General features: G+C 30.6%; 2 protein-coding genes across 2 annotated transcripts in view; both read left to right on the top strand.

Annotated features, from left to right (window-relative positions):
* The window catches only part of LOC129912013 (tetraspanin-9), a 290,881-nt gene that overhangs the window by 57,844 nt on the left and 209,617 nt on the right, over positions 1 to 23,420 (top strand). The gene's annotated exons all lie outside the window — the stretch shown is intronic.
* On the top strand, positions 11,508 to 12,419 carry LOC129909701 (antigen 5 like allergen Cul n 1-like). The gene is made up of 3 exons (XM_055986775.1): positions 11,508 to 11,624; positions 11,698 to 12,092; positions 12,150 to 12,419. The coding sequence occupies exons 1-3, from the start codon at positions 11,508 to 11,510 to the stop codon at positions 12,388 to 12,390; spliced, it is 753 nt and encodes a 250-aa protein (XP_055842750.1). The 3' UTR covers positions 12,391 to 12,419.

The raw sequence follows: 23,420 nt of genomic DNA, 5'->3' as shown, positions 1-23,420 counted from the left end.
AGTGGGCATCATCTTATTTTAAAGGTGCCTTTTTTTCCTCCGTATAGCATCTCTCAGAAAATGCGAAGAATTTGTATTCGCATGCCAGAATTAAGTCGGGTTGATTGAAATGAGTTGTCTCGGGATGAGTTGTCTTGTGATGAGTTGTCTCGGGATGAATTGTCTCTATTTTTTTTTATTCGGATTGAGTTGGGACACTTTGATTAAATCCAGATTAAATTTCTTTTTTGAAGATTGAATCTTCTTAGGATGATGAAAAATCATAGAAACTTTGAATTCTTGTAAAATTAGGGATTCAAAAGTAACTAAAATTGTCCCATGTGAAATAGACATTTGATTAGAGGTTAGAGATATTGTTTCTAAATTTCTCAAGAACTTATCACCCTCTCTCTCTCTCTCAATACCCAACACCATTTCCCTAGACTATTTAACTTCATATATTTGGCATCCTCATTGTTTTGAAATTTACTCTTCTTCTCACTGGCAAAATCGCAAAAATGGAGTTGAAGTTAAGGAAGCATGTGATGTCAGTTCACTCACTGTTGTTCAGCAGTGTGAATGAATGGATGTGGATGATGCAGCAGCATAGAAATGGTGGCTGTATGAAATGAAAGATATGTTTTGTAGATTGTGGTGAGGCTTTTAAATGAACGGTTATATATGCTCCTGCTGGTTGTACTTGCAAGTATGATGATGATGATGAATGAATGAAAATGAATTGAAATACATGCACCAAACTTGACGGGAAACAAACTTTGTAATAATTGTTCTCGGATGGTGTATTTATAACTTTGGCCTCCACAAGTCTAAGAAGTTTAGAAGTGTAAATTTTAATTGTTTTTTGAAATAGTAACATGAAATCATATCATCAAGTCGTTGTTTTGTAAATGTAAAAGTTTAGAATGAAACAATAGAAAAAAAAATATTGAACTTGTGAATTTCAAAGAGGGCGTCTTTAGCGCTTTAAACGATATAAGTTCGTTAAATAAGCTTGTTAAACGTGTGTTGTGTTTAGGGAAAGATAAGAGAAAAGTTTTAATTGACAAGTTTCATAACTTTTCAGTCATATAAAAAACTTTTCGTCGAAGGGAACAGGGAAAATTTCCTTGGACACACATCCAGAGAAAAAGAGACATGAATGCTAGCAAGGGACATGAAATATGTGACATGTCGATTAGATTATTCTAGTACGTTTTCTAAATGCTTGAGTTTTAGAGAAAAGACTGAAGGGTTGAATCAAGTGCTTTCACTTAAGGCGATGATCTAGTACGTTCTTGCAATGCTAATAACTTCTTTTAATAAAGTAAGCGTCAGCAAACTTTACTTGTTGATTATGGTAGATGAAAGCTGCGGATGATATTTTAAAGTAAGGGGTACACTTTGAGACCAAAAAAGGAACATGAAAAAGTAATCTTTTACGTTTCCTTAAAGTAAAAATTTGTGTAAGTAGAACGAGTCTAGACTCTTAATATGATGACTATTAATGACACTACAATCGTTGGATGATTGTTTAGGATTGGAGTATCATTTTACACAAGGCTGGTACATAAATAGATGAGCTAGTACATTTTTGTAATGGCAAAGATTGTTTTTAGAAAAACATGTCTGGACGCTTGACGTGATGGCAGATCACACATAGTTAGGCTAGGCGCACACATGCGATTTTAGTCGCACGATTATTCAGTCGCAAAAATGGATCACACGCATTTCAATGCCGGTAAACACACATGCTTCTAAAAAATAGCCGCGATTAAAAAATTGAAAACTGTCCCATTTTTTTGGCGACGCGATTTGCGCAAATTAAAATGAAACAAATGGACCAGCACAGTTATGCACACACTTGAGACTAAACCGAAAACGCCTAAAAAGTAGCAGTCGCAAAGAGGCCAAATCATGCGCACACATGCGATTTTCAGCCACTCGATTTTTTAGACGCAAGAAATGAAACACATTATTTTTAATGAGAGCGCACAGACTTGCGATTTTAAAATCGCAGAGTTTAAAAAAATGGATCCGGTTCTATTTTTCGCGATTTTTTTTTTGCTGCACATAAGGATATATTATACAGAATATAATGCACGTGTGACACTTGGAACAATTGTTTTAAGTACAATAATGGTAATTTTTTTATTATATTTGTTATTTTTTCTTCGTTATTACTAGAAAGTGTTGTATAGTGGCCTTTTTTTTATAAACGATAGGAAATAATGGTGAAATAATGGTACTCGTGGGAATTAAAATAAGATACAAACATACACATTGCAGAGAATCTATTTCTAAACTGGTAAACAAGCTGTCAAACCCTTACCAAATTTTGAGACATTTTTATCACTTTACCACTTTTACCAGAGCTTACACCGCTTCATGAATTCACCTTATCATAAAATCCGATCGTAGATTCCATTTGTATGAAATTTTTCATTAGGTACGAACGGATTTCGTGATTGTTTTCTTTGCGGTCATTTGAGCATTAGATTTGCACAGTGGCTCTTTTGATCTTGAGATGATGCATTTTTTTATCGAAAAACGGTCAAATTTTTTTTCGACCAAACATAATGTTTTTTCTTGCAATAAAAAAAAAGTCGCGCGATTTTTTAATAGCAAGTGTGTGCACGGTAATTTTATGTTGCGACTGCGATTTTTTAGTAGCAACGACTGAAAATCGCATGTGTGCGCCTAGCCTTAAGGTGTTTGATGATTTGTTAGAAAGAGGAAGACAGTTTCAAAACTAGTTTCTCACTTTTAAACACATGATCTAGTACGTTTTTCAAACGAAAAAACTTAGATATGTTTGGGAAAAAAAATCTACATATAGTTACTTGCCTCATGGCAAAGTGATCTAGTACATTTTCTCAAAGTCGAAAACTGTTTTAATAAAATGAGTTCGGACTCTTGGTTGACGAATTGAGTTTACATTTTACACCAGGGTCGTCACTCAGGGACTTGATCTAGTACTTTTCTTGAAATGACAAAGGTTGTAATTAGTAAAACACGTTTGGAAGTAAAACTGGTCAACAAATCATGGTAGTTGAGATGCTGGATAATAAGTTATTGTCAATCGAGGATATTGTTACTATATTGAAGGTGATCTAGTACATTATTTTTTTTAAAGAGTTGTTTAAATAAGTTAAACGCCTGTGGACGCTAAACGTGTTAAAGGGACATGGCACATGGGATATATTTTCAAAATTATATAATTAAAAAGCATTTCTTCTCAATTGTCCTAAAATAATCATTTCATTATAAAACCTTGCGTTTGTTTTGCACTTAAGTCTTTTGTCAATTATAGACTTCAAGATAAATATTTTTATGAATTCATTCCGAAAAGTTTCTTTACTATCAATGAAAACACTACTCGTAACTCTCAAAAACTATATTTCGAGTCCTGACAAAATAAAGACATAATTATTACTTAAAGTTTAATTGTCTCCCCTAGTTTTACAATCCAATAAAATCCTTCTTCATTAATTAAATACGAAAATTTCTACATTTTCGGTATTCATGACAGCAATTCATTCAACAATTCAAAATTGAGGCAAACAATTTTCTCTCCATATCAATTAGTTTCACTTCATATTTTATACCTTATCTAAGTCTTCTTTCCTGCTGGAAGACGGAGAGAGATATAATTTCATTGAAATATGCATCACGATGATGCATTTCATACACGAATTAAATTTACTTACATATATTCCATCCATATCTTGGAAATTCTCACAAACATGGGTATATTGCTCCAAGTATATTATACCCTTGAAGATGACAAAATGAGGTTTTCAATATTATTTTCTGGCAGAACATCATCGGGTTGTGGGTCTATATTTGTCATTGTAAGATATTCACAAGCATGAAATAAGGAGATACGACATACGAATGTACTGGAGATTATAATTTCATAATTATTTCGAAACACTCTGTTTCGTGATTATACTTGAAGGTTAAGGCTTATTTTATATAAGTGATATCTCATTCTTCATCTGTTATTGGTTTCATCAAGCTGAGATCTTATACTTCAATGTTCAAAGTTTGTTTCTTGGTATTTGATAATAGACAGATATTAAAACCTTAGAATATTATATCATAATGCAGATACAGCTTTTAGAGGAATTCTCATTTAAATTAGTTTAAAGTTACCTTGTTCATTAATAATTTAATTTCGTTATATGAAACCCGATGTATTGTTTCTACTTTGAATTGAATAGAGATGGTAATGAACCGGGCTAAATTCCAAGAAATTAGTAGAATAATGGTTTAAAAGATCACAAATTAATACAATCGGAGTGATTTGATATTTATTTGTTTTGTAGAGTTTGTTTTGTAGAGTTTTTATTATCCCGTGGAATAACCCCGAACAAAATAACTCATTTGAGTGACCCAAAAAAGCTCTCTTAAACAAGGATTGCAAAAAATACTGTTTTCAAATTCTCAAAAACGATGGAGGGACTAAGTATTTCCACATAAACTAAGCAAATAATAGATGAATGTCCCAACTCATCAAATAAGCGTACACAGGCAAATAAGGTCCTTCTTCTCCGATTTTTGTTGAGCTATAAAAAACATAAAAGGTAAATCGTTCGCATCAAAAAAACTTTTACCCACATCAGCACCAATAGATCATTTTAAAAAGTAATTGAACTAGGATTTTTTCTCTAGACAAATTCAATATGCTAAACCGAAATAAAACTTTCAGAAGTGATGAGTTTAAGCTAAAGCAAATAAAGAAAAACTTCCTTCAAATTATGCCACCATAGACTTTCTTATTCATCTCAAAAAAATGTATATAATGGTATCTTCAGGAAAAGAAGAACGACCGAATCAATAATAGAAATTCAATTCTGAGCACTTTTTTATAGGAAATTAAATGCTCTACAAAACAAAACAAAACAAAAAAAAAATCATGAAAATATGGCTTTTGTGAACTGTTTTTACTCACTAATGGAAGTTCAGTAAATTCATCAGTAACACATTTATAGATCGTTCAAATCTGAGTAATTTGTTTTTTTTTTTTTTTGACTCATTGAAATAGCATAAAATTCAGCTGAGATCAGATGTATAAATTAAAAAAAATCACTCAAACTTACGTGTATTTTGTATAGGAAATCTTCAAACGGAGAGGACGAGTGCTCTAATCATAATTTTAATGGATCAAACTTTTAGGGAATTTGTTGGGGTATTTCCATAAAAAAATTTGAAATGGGAGTGACAAAAATCGATGGTCGCCTTAAAAAAAGCACTCTTATACCTACTCACTAAAGCTATATTTCAACTTATGATCAGCTACAAAGAACAAATTGCATGCAGATTGTAGTCGCAGATAAAAGGTCACAAAATTCATGCCTTGAAGAATGACAAAATAAGAGCACAAGAAGTTCACTTTAAATAGAAATCTAAATGTACTTTTATCTTTTACTCAAAACTGCAGTTATAAAAATACCCAAACAAAATAAATAATAAAAACGAATTCCTATTTCTCAAACCAGAGTTAAAATTTTTCCCTATCTATTGGTTTATTAAAAGCTTAGAATATTTAAATTTTCCATACCTAGATAGATGCTTTTCCTCTAAAATTAACCAATTTTCCATCAATATCTAATGTGGTCAACCTAATGGTATCAAGTCATATAAGTAACACTATTCAAGATCACGTACCGAAACAGCCTCCACAATTATCCCCTAATATTGAATGGATGCTCCTGGTTTGCAAATTGTGGGTAGATTGCTTTCATCACGTACACATCCTGATTTGGGTTGTTTCACTGTTCACACTATCCCGAGTATATCCAAAAAGTTCAATACAAAACAAAATCAAACTCTCGATATCAACTCTCCCAAAACTGCCACAAATAGTTTGTCAAACTCAGCACACTATCACCTCGTCATCGTGTCAGTTGGTCGGGTGGTCCGTCTATCCAATCCATTTATGTATATTATAAACTCTATTACTTTTCACTATCAGATTTTGTATAACCATCACCACACGAACACTAGACACTACTCGTTTGTTAATTAATTGCTAATTAAATAATCGACCTGACATAATGACCGAAAAATCGCTGTCCATCGCACAGAAAAGGGCCTTTGTGTTTCGGAATAATATTTATCCATCGGATTATGGTGCTTGTGTTGAGTTGAGCTCGGCTATATGCTGTCACGGATCGGAAAACATGAAACATCATTCCCTTTAGAGGTTTTTTTGTATGTATTTTTTTTTTTTGGCTTTGAGAATGGAAACTTCATGATAGTATCTGGGGCTCTGGGGTTTTGAAAAAAAAAAAGTCCCGCAGTCATTAACCATGGTGCACATTAATTTATTTTTTCGTTTTTTTATTTATTTGTGGAAAAAGACCACCAACAGGGCATGACAGAGTATAGCAGTTAAGTTGCAGTCCACACGCAAACAAAAAAAGGTTTATGGGGGCAACTTTGTAATAATTTGATGAACAAATTTTAACTGATTGATGGTTCTTTTGGGTGTTTTATTGGGGTTTTGCAAGGTTTTTGAATGCGAAAAAGTTTGACCAATAAAACTTTTTTTGACGTAAGAGTTATTAAACTTTCTTTTAAGGCGGACTCGAGGGTATGGAAGAGATTGTAGATGATTTAATACTTCGTACCTTCAATTCTTTCGAACAAACAGAGCTAAATATTCAAAGTAGTTAAATTAACCCGGTTATCTAATTAATTTTAAAGTGCATCTTTTTGACTTAAATGCTCTAGGCCCTAACCCACACAAGACCCCTCAGCCAATTGAGGGTAGTAATAAAGTAAAGCAATTTTGATGGCACAAGGTTGATTGGCCTATGGCCAATTAATGTCAGTAATTAGGAAAGTTCATTATTTTCTATCTGTTTTCCCCAAATAAATGTCGAATTGTTGTTTTTTGTATCAAACAATTTATTTCAACCTCGATTTTCTAATTCCATGTTGATGTGGTTAGAGCTAGGGACCGATCAGGGACAAAATACAGGCAAACAGACAGACAGACATTGGTTTTGTATGGATCCCGGAGCGCGTAATCGTGTGTTGATGGTACAACATTTCCAATTAGGCCAAACACACAGGGTTTTAACTGCTAACGTATAATACACCAACATATTCCTAGAATTCAGTATGTCAGTGGATTTGCTTTTGCTTTTTTTTTTTTTTGTTTTTATTTAGAATTAGAAACATTTCACCAATCCATTTGTGTGTAGAGTAGGTTTCTCTGACTGTGTATGGGATTGTGTAATTAGTGGTGGCGAATTGTACATTGAAACTCCATTTGTAGGTCTGTCGAATGGTGATGGAGAATACTTTAGGGTGCGTGGTGGCGGTGGCATAGTGTTGATGATGTTTATTGTGTATCTGGTTACCAACGAATATACTATCGACCGACATTGTGCTGTGAGGAGATTATTGGCAGGACTGTAGGGTAAATTTGGGTGAATTGTTAGTTAATTTTTTGGGTGGAATGAAAGTCGACAATGGATCGGGAGGTATGAGGGTTATAAATTAATGTATTTTTGACAATGTGAAATATTAAAAACGTTCGTCACCAATTTAATATAATTGGATAATGAAATTAAAATATTATTTAATAATTTTGAGTTACACGCTATAAGTATCATTGATTTACTAAAATGGGTTCGTATTTTTATTTTTATTTGTTCCCCCGTAATTTCAAAACAAAACATCATAATTGGACAAATAAAGTACCATCTTAAACGTCTTATCTGTCTGCTGGTTATAGGTTTTTATAATATCACATTTCAAAGGGTAGACAGACATTGTATACGTTCAAGGATTTTTTTTTTCATAACCGACCCTGCCTACCAACTCTTACTCCCACTTCCCTGTGGTGAACATCGGTTCACCTGCCCACAGCAACTTCCAAGGGAAGTTATTGAGATCAGCATTGAGAACACTTCTCCCCTCACAAAGGTGAGGGGAGAAGTGTTCCTACCAAGGCACTTCTCCTTGGATCCAGGTGGTAGCAGAAAAATCTCCGGTGGTAGCAGAAAAATCAACGGTGGTGTCTACATATTCAAGTAAAGATTAACTACTTAATGACAAATGTATTTATGGAAAACATATGCAAAGCAAATGTTTATAGCGAGTGACTTGACCAGCGTCCCGTGTTTGAGGCAACTACCCGGAGTAGGAGTAAGTTTTGCAACAACTACAAGCCTTAGATACGACAACTTGTCTGATAACGGATTAAGGCTAGCTGGCTTTGGGGAGAGGTAGTATGTTGTCATATGTTGTCATAGCTAGTAGGTACGTTGTGATCGATGCTTGACATTCCTCCATTGTAATATACTTCCGAACGTTCCAAATAGCCAATATTGACTTTGACCACTACCTGGTATATTAGCCAATGTACGCATGCAGATATTAAAACCATCGCCAATAAAAGAAAATACTGTGAGAAATTTAAAAGTCGAACGACTACACTCGCAAAAGATTGTTAGAACCAGTGGCAACACTGCTAAGGCGCTGGGAGAGATGCCGCCTTTGCCTTGCTGGGTTTCAGTAGGCACATTGTGTGCCTGATCCTTAGGAAAGGATAATCACCACCTGATCATCGATTTCGTGACCGCGTATGACAGGGAAAGCCTTATTTCGAGTAACTAAGTTGTCCCTATAATAAAACTCTTATCATTACAGCCCTGCTATATGGTTTAGAGACACGAACTTTAACAAAGGCGGATGAAAACTATTTGGATTGTAAGGGAGTGAAATTGAGTCGTCAGTTGTAAGAACGGTATATGTAAGTCCTTTTATCCGAAATTGACTTTTTGGTGCAAGTTCCATCTTTAGACGTAGATACATCTTCCAAGTTAAAAAAAAAACAAAACAAAAAAAAAAAAAATAATTTGGGTGTCGAAGTTACAGGGGTTGAAAAATTTTATAAGTTTGAAGAACAGAATAAATGCAGGATTTCAGGCTATTGATAATGTCTTAACTAAGACGTTCACGGGTTTTTATTGCATAAAACGTTGAATGGGTTATAAGTACGGTGACCATCCGTCCCGGTTTACCCGGGACTGTCCCGTATTTCAACAGCTTGTCCCAGGTTTTTATTTAAGAAACCCGGGACGTATAAGTGTCCCGTATTTTCGAATTTGTCCCGTGATTGTCCCGTATTTGCACATTTTCTGATTTTTTTACCGACTTCCAAAAAGGAGGAGGTATTCAATTCGTCTGTATTTTATTTTTTTATGTTTGTTAACTCATAACTTTGGACGGAGTGAACCAATTTTGATAATTCTTTTTGTATTGGAAAGCTGATTCTTGCAGTGTGGTCCAGTTCTGGCTATAAAATCTGTGAGAAAACCATAAAACCATAAAAGTTTCGATCCATGAAAGTCGGTTTTTTTTTATAAAAATGATTATTTATTCAAAATTTAAAAAACTTTGTTTTCCGTACAAAGTACAAGAAAAAACAGCCTTTGATTGATTTAAATTAAAAGTTTATCTAATAAGTCTCCAAAGTCAAAAAACTCTTTTAGAGTAAGAAAAATTACTTGGACAGTTAAAGGTCAGTGAAAAACGATTGAAAACTCTCCAAATATTCTAGCACAGTAAAGAATTTCGGTGGTTAAGCTGCGTAAATGTGCATCGAAAAACTAAATTTTCGTATCTCGTCGTGCTGGTTTCATATGAAAATTTTCGTTTCACTTCAAAATTAGGCTTTAGTTTTAAAAAATGTTTGTCATTTTTTTAGTTCCAGCTTGTATTTGTCGAGTTGAAAAGCTATATCAGGAAAAGTTTTTTTTTATTGAAAAAATATTCTTTTAGAAGTTATTAACAGTACCTAGGTAGCTAGTAGCTACCTATTATAATTTCGCTTTCTTGATTTCGTAAACGGCTTAAATAATTTCAATGAAAATGCTCCCATCAAATCGTTTAAGAAATCATCATATCAAAATAAGGAAATTATGAAAACTCATTTTAAAAAAATAAAATTTTTATTTTATTTTTTTTTTGTGAAAAATCAATATTTTCAAAACGATCCAACGAATTTCTTATCTGTCCCGGTTTTCGCTTCTAGAAATATGGTCACCGTAGTTATAAGAGAAGATAAAAATGCGGAGTGTTATTAAATGAGAGGGTCGAAATTGAAGATAGGGGTTCAAAAGCCCCCTTTTTGGTTTCTTCAATATATCTCGCAAACAAAGCATAACTTTAATAAATTGTTTTTAAAACTTGTTGTAGACAATCAAATTTAATATCGAAAAAATATTTTTTAAAAATTGAAAAAAAAATTCCAAACCAAAACAGTCCAAAAAAACATGAAAAAAAGTCAAGAAAAGAGATTTTTTGAGTTTTTTTTGATTTTTTAACAATATTTTTTTTTCGTCATATGCATTGCTCTAAATAAAAACAGAAGCTTAAATTTTCTTCAAAATAATGGGCTCAAATAGTCATTGCAAATTAACCAAAGAATAACCGTTCGAACCTATCTTTATTTTCCAATTTTTTGGGTTACTCAAGTAAAAAAAAAGACCACAACAAAAATTTTTGTTTTACTATGTATAACACTTTTTTGCTTTGATTATTCAAACTCAATCAATAGTAGTTAATCGATTGCTATCATTAAAACTTTTGTTTTAAATAAATTATATGTTTATTTCATTCAAAATTTGGCTTTTGGGTGAAAATTCAAACCGTAAGTTGTAAGAAAGGATAAGTCCAACGTTCTTAAACCGTTATATCTGTCTACCAGAAACCGATAGAAATAAAATTTTTGTCTCATTCTACTCAAATCTACTAACTATTATTTTATCTGAAGGCCAAACATCTGAAAAAGTTCCAAATAAAATATGGATTGAAATAAAATGAATATTAGTAAGTTAGTTATATAAGTACACAAGTGCCTTTTTATTCCCTTTATCAACGATATTCTCGTACCTAAGAATTTTTTTTTATGAAACTTATGAAACATATTTATCTTATTCTCTTAGGTTCAGGAAAATGTAGATTACATTTTTAACCGGAATGTCTATGAAATATGTTTGTGTGTAGGTATGTTTCTTTTCTTCGTTTTTAGTTTTAAACCTTTTCAAAACCAGTGTCATTCAATTCAATTTAAATGTTTAGCTCGTAATTTGCCTCTATAGGACACCAGATTAGATGACGTTACATAGCCTATTATAAGTGGAATGTGGAAGAGCAATAAGCTCCCAACAATACCTTATTAGTTGACTATAGTTAAAAATAAGTGACCCTGTTTTTGTAATGAGGTATATCAATTGATCAATAAAGTTTGTTTTTACTAGAGCGTGAATAAATATTTACTAAAATACATTTTTGAGTCATCTTAAATAAAACAATGATACTGTCGTCACAAATAAATAAGCAGAACGATTAAATGCAATTTTCTTAGGAAATGATTACATGGTTAATTTGTTTATTTATTTTAACTAAACACTTTAATTAGCTGGTTACAAACATTTTTTAAAGTTTAGCCTTCCTATAAATATGGTTTTTGAAATAGAATAATATCATAAAAGAGGTGAATCAGAATGAAGTCAGTCGTATTATTGCTTTTAATTGGTCTTGTTACTAGGTCCCTAGCAGTCGATTACTGTTCCAAGGATCTTTGCGGAAGTTCAACGCATATTGCTTGCAATAACACTGGGGTAAGATTTTTTATTTTTGATAAAATTAAAAAAATCTAGTACATTTCCAAGCTTATTTTCTTACATTTTTTAGGATTTTGCAGAAACCTGTTCAAGTGATCGAGATCTTGTAGAAATCACTGTCGCAGATAGAAAGGCTATTGTTCAACATCACAATCAACTAAGAAATGATATGGCCGCTGGTAAGTTAGAAGGTTTCGAACAATCTCCAAGAATGGCCTCAATGCAGTGGGATGCCGAATTAGCCAAACTTGCTGAACTGAACGTAAAAACTTGCAAATTTGCCCATGACGCATGCCACAATACCGTCAGATTCCCCTATTCTGGACAAAATTTGGGCGAATTACTGTCAAATTTCCCACACTCTGCTACAACACGAGACATGATGATTTCACTGATTGATTCTTGGTGGTCGGAAAAAAAGGATACAACAATGAAGGAAATTAATGAATATCCTAGAAATTTCAAGTTTGTATTTTTTTTAATTTCGATTGACAAAATATTTGATGAGATTTATTTTTTTAGCCATGTTATTGGTCATTTTACGGTAATGGCTGTTGAAGATAATAACAGAGTTGGGTGTGCTGCTTCCACTTTTAGAGATCCAGATGTTGACAATTATTATGCCTTTTTATTTGCATGCAACTATGCGAAGACAAATATTATAAATGGAAAAACTTATTCTACTGGAAATGCTGCAAGTAAGTGTAAAACTGGCTCAAATCGAAATTTCAATTCGCTATGTTCAATCAGAGAAAAATATTAATTGGTAATGAAATCAATATTTAAACTACTTTCCACTAAATACTTGAAAAGAAAAGACTCATAAATAATCTAACATTTGTTTTTAATTTCTGAAAACAATAAAACCACTTGAATAACAAAAGTTGAGCTTCTGGGTAAAAATTGAAAAACATGAAGGAAATTACTTTGGTAGAAATTTTCTCTCTTCTTTCAATAAATTTTATATACAAAATAATTCGATAAAATTAAATTTTGGAAGCAGAAAATTTAAATGTAAATGAATTTTCTTTAAAGAAATTTTCCTTCTTCCTTCTTTTCAAGGATATTCAAAGATGTATGTTATGTAAATAAGTTAAGACTCATTTCCCAATGTAAAATAAAAGCAACACTCTTCGAGTAAGAAGAACAATGCTTTTTAAGGAATTTATTTCTTATGTATAAAAGAGTAGGTAAGAGCACGAGGTTATAGATTGTAGAGAGGTATTCGTGTCTGTCTTGGGTCTGTTATTTTAAAATTATTATTCATAGTTTTTGAGAATTCAAGAATGTCTTTGTTTCAATTTTAATAAATAAACGAATATTTCAATTGAATGTGTTGGAAATGTCATCAAGGATTTGAGAAGAGAGACATTAAATAAAATAATTCCTTTTCAAATAATAATTTTTAATGTTATCAGTAAATTCTTCTGAATAAATTGAAAATACTCTGCATTCGAAAATCTTTTAATTTTAGTTCAAAAACAATCTAATATTTTAAAAATTAATTTCAGAATTTCAGAAACAGTTCATTGACGTGACAGTCATCTAGAAAGTACATATCTGTACAAAAAATCAACCCAGAATAGAAATGAACTGTCAAAATAAAACGAGAATATAGTGGAATTTTGAAACCCGAATTATACTCGGAAGGAGACTCATTTAATTGCACTTCAGCTAGTTTCATAAATTTTACATAAGGTTTAGGCTAGCTAGTGAATCATGGCAATATTACAAAATTCCTTGCGCAGTGTCTTATCAAATATTATCGTGCATTAGAACCATTTCTTGTAATATCTACCCAACTGCCCATCAGCTTACCTAACCATTCACATTCTGCACCTAAGCAAATGCTACTTTACTTTTCCATTCGCACTTGCACCATTACGCAGGATCAGTACCTACATCTTTTTTGTGAATTTAATTAGCTTTTTCTATTGACCCAATTTTCACTTCTCTTTCATTGGAAGTGGCCAATTTCCATAAAAAAGTAGTCTTCAAAATTCCCTAAAGATCAACTAATTTTATTGTTTAGCAAAAAAAAAAAAAAAAAAAATAGAAAATAATTTCTTATGAAAAAATCTGAAGGAGTATTCTTAAGTCAAACTTTGTTGGTCATATTCTAACCCTTCAAAAGGTTTTATTGGTAATATGAAGATTAAAATATAAGTAATTCTGTGCTTAAGTATCGAGTATCGAAAAGCGAAAGCTGCCATTAACCTATAATTTACAAGATTTCTTGTTTTCGACATTTTGACCACACCAACGGATTTCGAAAAATTCGTTCTGTTTCTTACTTCACAGCCTAATGTGTAACAACTTGTTCAAACCCAACAAAGAATGAAATATTTCTTAGCTCACTCAGGGCCAATTTTCTTAAAGTTTGCTAGAAGTAGAGTAACTAAAGTAAATTATTAGGGAACCCGGTCGAACAGCTCTGATTTTGACAATTTTTTTTTCAAACGTAGGTAATTTAAAATACTTTATAGTTTATAGATTAAAAATTGCCGATATTGCCGTATTGTTTTTTAAAATTAAAATTAAATTTTTTTTGAACAAAAATATTTTTTTTGCTTAAATTTCATAAAACATAATATAATAGCAAAAGATTCTCTAGGTAATTTAAGGAAAAAAAATATAAGTGAGTAAGGGACAATTTTCCATCGTTTAAGCGAGAAATGCAATTTTCTCATAATCTGACTTCAAACACAAAAAAATATTTTGAAAACAACGGCAACACCTACAATATCTTAAAATACATTTTTAAAAAGCCACAAGCTCATTCTTATCTCCTAAATATACCTAAATCCACTAAATTTAATCAAGAGTTTTTGAAAAAATTGTCCTCAAACTCAGAATTAAAAAAAAAAAATGTTATAAAAAAAAGTTAAAATGAATTTTTTCAAAACTTTTTCTAATAAAATATGAATTTATTTTTAAAAAATTTTTCAGAAAAGGTAATATATATCACACTTTTGAAAAAAAAAATTAAAAATTACTTGAATTTCAATGATAAAAACTGAATTTTTGCATTTAAATAATTGATTTTCTCAAAGATTTTGGCAAATAAGAACTTTAAACTTTAGCTATTTAACTTTTAACAATTGAATGAATAAAAAATAACTTTATATTTAAATGTTGAACTTTAAAATAAATAAATAAGTTAAATTTTTTTTCAAAACTAAAAAAAGTTCTTCGAAAAGGAAATACTTTTTAATTTTTTTCATAAACTGTAATACATATTGACATTTCCTTTTATAATTTCAAATCATAATAAATGTGGTCAAAAAAATTTGAAAATAAATGCATTTTACATTACGAAAAAGTTTTAAAAACGACATGTTAAAATTTTGTCAATCATTTTTTTTTTTTAATCTGAGTTCAATTACCATTCTTTCAAAAGCCCTTCATTCAAATTACTTAATTTTAATTTTACAAATGTGACTTAGCTTTTAGCTTTTTAAAAATGTATTTTTAAATATTGTAGGTGTTGCCCTTGTGTTCAAATAGTTTTTTTTTTGTGTTTGAAGTCAATTAATAAGAATAGATGCAATTTTCTTATTAATTGACTTCAAACACAAAAAAAAAAAACTATTTGAACACAAGGGCCTGAACGAATTTCCTAGACAATCTTTTGGCATCAATAAATTTATGAAATTTAAGAAAAATTTTTTTGTTCACAAAAATCTTCAATTAAATTTAAAAATCAAAACGGAAACACCGGCAATTTTTAATCTATAGACTTTAAAGAATTTTTAATTACTGACGTTTGAAAAAAAAGATCATCAAAATCTAAGCCGTTCGGCCGGGTTCCCTAATATTGCCAATTTTTGAGCTTTAGTTACTCCACTATAGGAAAACCTAAAAAAACATAAAATTTGCCTTCCTATAAGACCTTGGAAACCACTTTAAGTTCTCTGTTTAATTAATTTTAATTAATAAAAAAAAAAACATGGCAGCAATTAAGTTTAGTGTCAAGTTATAGGAACATCAAGTAAAGGAGAAAACTTTAATAGCATAAAACATAACTCCAATATTTGTATATTAAATTCCTCTATATGTTACACATTTTGAGGTTAACGACTTCGTCTTTTGAATGGTCTATATATTGAAAGGAGCACCATCATGGACGAAAATCAAGTCAAGAAGTTTTTTGAGTAGGGAGTTGGGACACATATTTTTGCTTTCTTAAAAGGTGATTGTAGATATACCTATGTTATGTATAAAGTATAAAGAAAAACAAAAAAGTCTTTATAAAAGAAGAAATGGAAATCATAAAAATGATGAAGTTGAAATATTCTTACCAGGGGTGTCGTATGCTTTTAAAAAAAAGTAAGAAAAAGTAGTGAAGTTAATATTTTAGTATACAGAAATGAAACTCAATTTAATACAAAATGAAATTGGAAAACTGTTGGTGGTATCGAAATTTAATGACACAGTTGCTTTTACTTAGTTTGAAATCATGTCAAATTGTGTAGCTTAAACCAAGATTTGTTTTGCATGGCGGGAATAGAACTTTAAAGTGTTTTTAAAGTCTCAATTTAAAGTGGTTGTTTTTGCGTATACCTACCAACTGAAAATCTACTTATTGACGAAAAAAAAGTAAAGTTTAAAACTACACTAGCCCAAAAAATTAAGGGAACAAAAAAAAATCGTGATTTTTTTAGTGATTTTCGATAGGCTGTATCTCAGTAAAAAATGACCGCATCGTGATAAAATAAAAAGGATGTGAAAGCTCTATTCTTCTTGTTTTAGGATTAAATATTAAATTATTTTATTTCTAACAGTAAAATAGCAAAATTGTTGCAAATGTTCAAAAACCAAAATTTTCTAATTTTTTTATGTTTTTACTTCTCTCGTAAGGAAGTGGGAAAATTTTTTCTGATAAAATGATTATTATTTTTAGAAAGGCTTTTTATTTGGCTTTAGAATTCCTTTTGTTTCAAACTTCTACGATTTTTTTTACACTGCAATATCAGTCATCAAACCAAAAACCATACTTTTGACTTTGACTGTCAATATCTCAACAACGGATCACTAAACAGAAAATTTAAGGACACATTTAAAAATTTCATTCAATTCTCTACAAAGAAAATAAGTTTGTTTTGTAAAAAAAAATGTTTTCTTATTTTTGAGATTAATTTAGGAAAGCTATCAAAATAGGCATTTTTACGGTTTTTTAGAAAATGTACCGCTATTTAATTTCTATGGGTGAAAAGATTAAACTGAGGCTTAATTATTGAAGCTTAATATACCTGGAATTAATATGCAAAGTTTCAGGCTTATTCATCAAGCAGTTTTTCTGTTGTGAAGGTTTGAACATTTGAGATGAAGTAAAACACCATATTTCTGCAGTTCTAAATGACTTACTTCTTGTTACTTTTTTATGAGCAAAATCAATTTTTTTTGAGTTTATTTGAACATTTTATTGATAAATATCGTTTAAATTATAGATAAACCAAAGAAAAACAAAAAAAAATTTCAAAATTAGGAAAAATATCCAAAAATGGTATAAAAAGCTTTTTTTCAAAATTTAAGTTTTTTTGAAAACTTTTAATTTTTTCTTGGTTTATCTTAAATTTAAACGATATTTATCAATAAAATGTTCAAATAAACTCAAAAAAAATTGATTTTGCTCATAAAAAAGTAACAAGAAGTAAGTCATTTAGAACTGCAGAAATATGGTGTTTTACTTCATCTCAAATGTTCAAACCTTCACAACAGAAAAACTGCTTGATGAATAAGCCTGAAACTTTGCATATTAATTCCAGGTATATTAAGCTTCAATAATTAAGCCTCAGTTTAATCTTTTCACCCATAGAAATTAAATAGCGGTACATTTTCTAAAAAACCGTAAAAATGCCTATTTTGATAGCTTTCCTAAATTAATCTCAAAAATAAGAAAACATTTTTTTTTACAAAACAAACTTATTTTCTTTGTAGAGAATTGAATGAAATTTTTAAATGTGTCCTTAAATTTTCTGTTTAGTGATCCGTTGTTGAGATATTGACAGTCAAAGTCAAAAGTATGGTTTTTGGTTTGATGACTGATATTGCAGTGTAAAAAAAATCGTAGAAGTTTGAAACAAAAGGAATTCTAAAGCCAAATAAAAAGCCTTTCTAAAAATAATAATCATTTTATCAGAAAAAATTTTCCCACTTCCTTACGAGAGAAGTAAAAACATAAAAAAATTAGAAAATTTTGGTTTTTGAACATTTGCAACAATTTTGCTATTTTACTGTTAGAAATAAAATAATTTAATATTTAATCCTAAAACAAGAAGAATAGAGCTTTCACATCCTTTTTATTTTATCACGATGCGGTCATTTTTTACTGAGATACAGCCTATCGAAAATCACTAAAAAAATCACTATTTTTTTTTGTTCCCTTAATTTTTTGGGCTAGTGTATTTATAGTCTTGAGTATGCCGACAGCCCTGTTTATCATAGTTTTGATTTACAGCAACAGAATGCAGAGCACTCAAATGAAATGCCATTTTCAGAGTTTGATTTTGTATTTATATGGATACCTGAGTATATCACTATATACTATACTATACCTACTCACACATCAAAAACAAACACATATAACCTCCGAGAGTTTTATTAGAGACATAAAAGTGTGAAAGGTTATGGAGACTCGAATTGATTCCTACTTTATATTTTGCTTTAGGGAAATGAAGAAACATCAAAAACCAGGTTTTATATGGAAGGTATTTTTAAACCATTAAAATGTTTTCATTGATTTGTTGGGGCTATCAAAGTGAAACAATGCTAATGACATAAGAAACAGCAGCAGTTGAAATTTTGTCGTCTTTTACATTTTGTAAAAGTTGACATAGCAATAATTTTGTTATGACATGAAAATATCAAAAGACTTTTAAAATAGAAGTAGGTTTATATTTTTTAAGAGAAAATGTTCGTTTTGAAAACAAGAAGTTTAACAACTTTATTTGTCGTGTGCTTTACTTTTTTGACTACATATAAAATGCTTACAAAAATTTAGTATTATCTTATATTGTTCTGAGAAATAACTTTTTAAATAAATTTAAAAGAGCCACAAAGGACCTTTTTTGGGTTTTGGACTTGTTGCCTGGTTTTTGGCACAATTTAATATGATTTGCAATGAGTACCTATTCAATTTTTCTCAAACCAAACTTTGAAGTAAAAAAAGTTCAGGGGCAATTACTCTTGGTATTCCATTGTTACAAATGCGAAGGTCCTAGCTCTTTCAAGAAAATGTTACGAAAGTTAGCGTTCTCCATAACTGACTAAATCTAGCTAACGAAAAAAAACTATGCCTCTGGTAAGAATTGATCACACGTTGTTTCCAACCAAACCGATCATTTAGCGATCAGCTGACGACGTTTTACAACCAGTATCTTAAATGACCGAAATAAGCAGTATGCCAACATGGGGCATACTGAGACTGCCTTGAGAATTCGCACAGCTGCACTTCGGAGAACAAATAGAACCATCCGAATGTGCAAGTTTAATATTGATTAACAGACAACTGAGGGACCACTTTCCTCTCAATCTATCAGAGCAATCAGGTGTTCAGAAACCAAACTTTTTTGGGAGACCTGAGCAATGATCAACCAAAGAAAAAAAGCTAAAGGCTCAAGAAGAGATGATCCACCTAGAATCGAAATTCCGCATGAAGATTAAGGAAAAGCAACGTGACAAGCGTCATAACAACGATTTGGCCCAAGAAGTAGGAGATGCAAATAAAAAAAAAACAACCAGGCATAGAGCCAACCAGAGTTTTTGAAAAGCAAGCCGGATTTGAAAATTTGTATCTAGAATTTTTTTGTAGATAATTAAATTTCCTATCGATATGTACCTATCCTTTTAAAAAAATTTTAAAATAAAATATTGTAAAAAAACTTAAGAAAAACTATTCAAAAAGGAGAAAAAAATTAATATTTTTAATGCTTTTACTAAATAGTATATTTTTATTCTTTGAGCATTTAAGGATATTGAAATTTGAAATTTGTGGGGAACGGCACGCTAATAAATAAAAAAAAAAAAAAAATATAATATAAAACTTATAATAATAACCACCCTAACATAATACTTACCTTATAATAAAACAATAATAATATAATAAAACAATACTTACCTAAAAATAATATAATGATACCTATAAAATAAAATAACCTGATACTTACCTTATAATAAAACAAAAAAAAAAATAATATAATAAAACATACTTACCTAAAAATAATATAATTGTACCTATAAAATAAAAATAAATAAAATATAATAATATACTTACCTTTAATAAAAATCGACGATAAAATAATACTTACCTTATAATACATACAACAATAATAATACAAACAACAATAATAATACAAACAAAAATAATAATACAAACAACAATAATAATACAAATATAAACAATAATATAATATAAAATAATAACAATACATAATCGACCGACCCGCAGTGTGAATTTAATTCGACACAAAATTATGCCCAAAAATAAACAACAACAAATACACAGCATTGCATAGCTTTTCTTTCTCTACGAAGTACCGCTGCCTACCATGTATGCTAAGCATAGCAACGATGTACTTGGTAGGGAGGAAAACCAAATCCATTGCCACACAGCTTGCGCTTGCAGAAATTTTAACTGCTATGTGTATGGTGTGATTTCAAGGGCAAGCTAAGTAGAACTTGATGCCGAAAGATAGCGGTCCACTATATGGGCTGATCGTATGCAACGGTTCTACTTAGGCAAAGGCAGAAAAGAAAAAAAAAGTATGCAAGTGCGAGCTGAGTGGTGATGGGTTTTTATTTGGACAGTTGATAATTGGCAAGCATCCGGGTCGGTTTGACTTAAATTAAAGTAAAGCAAAATAAAAATAAAATAAAAAAAAAAGAAAGTATAAAGAAAACGAGTGTTGCTGTACAAGTGCATTGTGACTGCGGGTCGTGGCATTTCCCTCGATTTAAAAAAAAAAAAAAAAAAAGAAAAGGTGCCAAATATTGGGTTTAAAAAAAAAAAAAAAAAAAAATTAATTACAAGTAGAAATTAAATTTCTTAAATAAAATTAAACCAATACCCAAAAGTGTCTAAACATAAAATATATATATATTTTACTTACCTGTCCATGTCCATACACACAGTGGGACATTTGGAAAATAAACTGAACCTATACAAAAAAAAAAAGAAAAAAAAAATTACAAGAAAAAAAAAAATAAGTAATTAAGAATTGTGAAAAATAATCTAAAACCACAAAAAGAACCTACCTACTTACCAATTAATACAAAAAAAAAACAATACTTACCTGAGAACCACCCTAAAAAAAAAAAAAAAAGAGAAAAAAAAAAAGAAAAAAAAACGTTAATAAAAATACACATACAAAGTAGCAGCAACAACTCCAGCAGCAGAAGCAGTAACAGTAGCAACAGCAGTAGCAGCAGCAGCAGCAGGAAACGGAGCAGCCCTTCCCCTTTAATAATAGTGTCCCCGTTTTACCCCATTTAAAAAAAAAAAACAAAAAGCAAGTTTCCCTATAATCCCCTCGTTTGTTGTGTTTGTGTGTTTAGTTTTAAGTTAAATAATTGTAAATAGTTTTAAGTGAAAATGCACAAAAGGGTATAAAAGTGTTAAAAAAAAAAAAAAAGATTAAAGGTTAAAATTAAAGAAAATATATAAAAAAAAAAAAAAAAAAAAAAAAAAAAGAATAACTAAATCGACAGTGAATGAACAAAAGGGAAAGAAAATTTCTTTAAATAACCTTTTAAATCTTCCAGATTTTTTTTTAAATCGCTCCAAGTTCCAGAGTGGTGCACTGCTGCGGAAATTGACCAATAAAAGCGAGTAAGTAAATTTTTGAATCTTAATTATTTAAAGAATTTCTCTTTTTTATGTTCGACAATTCAAAATTTAATATTGACTTTCAATAAAAAATAGAAAATTTACCTGAAAAAAAAAAAAAAAAGAAAATTAATAAAATAAACAGAAATACTTACCTACACTGAAAAAAAAAAAAAAAAATTAGATTAAATACTTACCTACACTGAAAAAAAAAAAAAATTAGATTAAATACTTACCTACACTGAAAAAAAAAAAATTAGATTAAATACTTACCTACACTAAAAAAAAAAAAAAGAAAAGATTTTAAATACTTACCTACCTTACAATAAATAAAATTTTTATATTAACCTTTTTTCAATTACACTTAAATAAAAACAAAACAAAATAACAAGAATAATAAAAATTATTAAAATTATTTTTATAAATTGAATAATAAATATATTCATCATAAATAAAAACATTAATACATTTAAATTTTAATACTTACCCTGTAATAAAAAAAAAATTTTTTTTAATTAACACTTACCTTAATATATGAATACTTACCAAAAATTGTTTAGTATATAAGATTAATAAATGTATGCAATAAGTTAAAAATTAGAGTTTTCATGGTTACATATTTAACCGTTGCAAATTGATTTCTTTGGTCGAAAATCGAAATGATAACTAATTAAAGTTTGGGTCAGAAGCAGAGGTAAGCTGGATGTTTAGGGGATTTTAGGGACAAGTTGGTTCGGGATTAGGGGCTACCACCGAATACTGGAGGTCGTGGTAGCCATGGTGGTATCTTATAGATACATGGGTGGGAAAATCCTCCGAGGGCCAACAACATCTGGACCCTCGGCCCTACTGGAGTCACCGCTCCCCTAAAACTTTTGACATCGGGTTCCCCTCATTTTTTTTTTCAGCATAGATCGGCATGAGGACAGTGCGTAACAACAGTCCAATACTTCGGTTCCAAGAACTCACCCCATCCGACGAGCAACGGCCGGTTGCCAGCATGCCGAACGGGGGCCGGAGTACTGGACACCCCTCTGCCTCTTGCTGCCCGGACCAGCCTCATGTACCTGTACACATGAGGTTGTAAGGGTGGTCTACGAGGAGTGCAGAGGGGCGAGAGACTAATTCGTTACAGGTGGCGCCCAACGTGGGGCCCGAATGTACTTAAGTAGTTATACAATTTTTTTTTCATCTTAGGGGAGTGGATCCAGAACACAGGGGCGGAGTTTCCTTCCTGGATTCGTTTAGATTAATAACACCTTGTACAATAATAGTGATACTACAATCGTCCGGTAAATGAGGTTGACTCGGTTTACGTCAGTTGCGCATTGTAAAATTTTCAAAAATTAAAATTCACTTTTCAGCATCGTACATTATTTGAAATTACTAACGTCCGTTAAATGAGAGTAGTTGTCTCGGTTTACGTTGCGTTTTCTAATAATTTTTTTTCAAAATTTCAAATTTTTTTTTCTGGTCGAAGCCTTAGATGAGGTGAACTCGTCTTTAGTTGTTCGACCATAACTAAAATTAGTTATTTGACTTTTTATATTTTTGTGAGCTCTGAAGCTGGACTGACAGTCGGTATAGGTGCCACTGTGCACTGCCAGTTTCATCTCATTAAGCGAGTCCAGGGCCGGAGCCCTACCTTGTGTTCACAGTGGTCTACTGGTACTTCAGTAGGGGACAACCACCTTGTTCCTTCCCCAACTATACAACCAGCTCCTCTGCTTCGACTTTTATGTTTATTAAATCGATCTATAAATATTTTTTTTTACAAACTGTTCGAATCATTGAATTTTTAAAAAAAAATATTTTAAGCCTTCAATATTTCTAAATTAATTATTTTAATATTTTTGAATTTTATTATTTTTTTGGGTGAGAATTCACAAAAAAAAAAAAAAAAAAAAAAAAAAAAAAAAAAAAAAAAAAAAAAAAAAAAAAAAAAAAAAAAAATTATTTTATTTTTT

Source organism: Episyrphus balteatus, chromosome 2 (assembly GCF_945859705.1).
Source record: "Episyrphus balteatus chromosome 2, idEpiBalt1.1, whole genome shotgun sequence".
Classification (NCBI taxonomy): domain Eukaryota; kingdom Metazoa; phylum Arthropoda; class Insecta; order Diptera; family Syrphidae; genus Episyrphus; species Episyrphus balteatus.
Note: the sequence above shows the minus strand (reverse complement) of the source record. Positions and strands in the feature narration are given on the sequence as shown.

Coding starts and splice junctions, on each gene's coding strand:
- LOC129909701 (XM_055986775.1), top strand. CDS start 11,508: ATGAAGTCAGTCGTATTATTGCTTTTAATTGGTCTTGTTACTAGGTCC. Junction 11,625..11,697: donor TTGCTTGCAATAACACTGGG/GTAAGATTTTTT, acceptor TACATTTTTTAG/GATTTTGCAGAAACCTGTTC. Junction 12,093..12,149: donor GAATATCCTAGAAATTTCAA/GTTTGTATTTTT, acceptor TTATTTTTTTAG/CCATGTTATTGGTCATTTTA.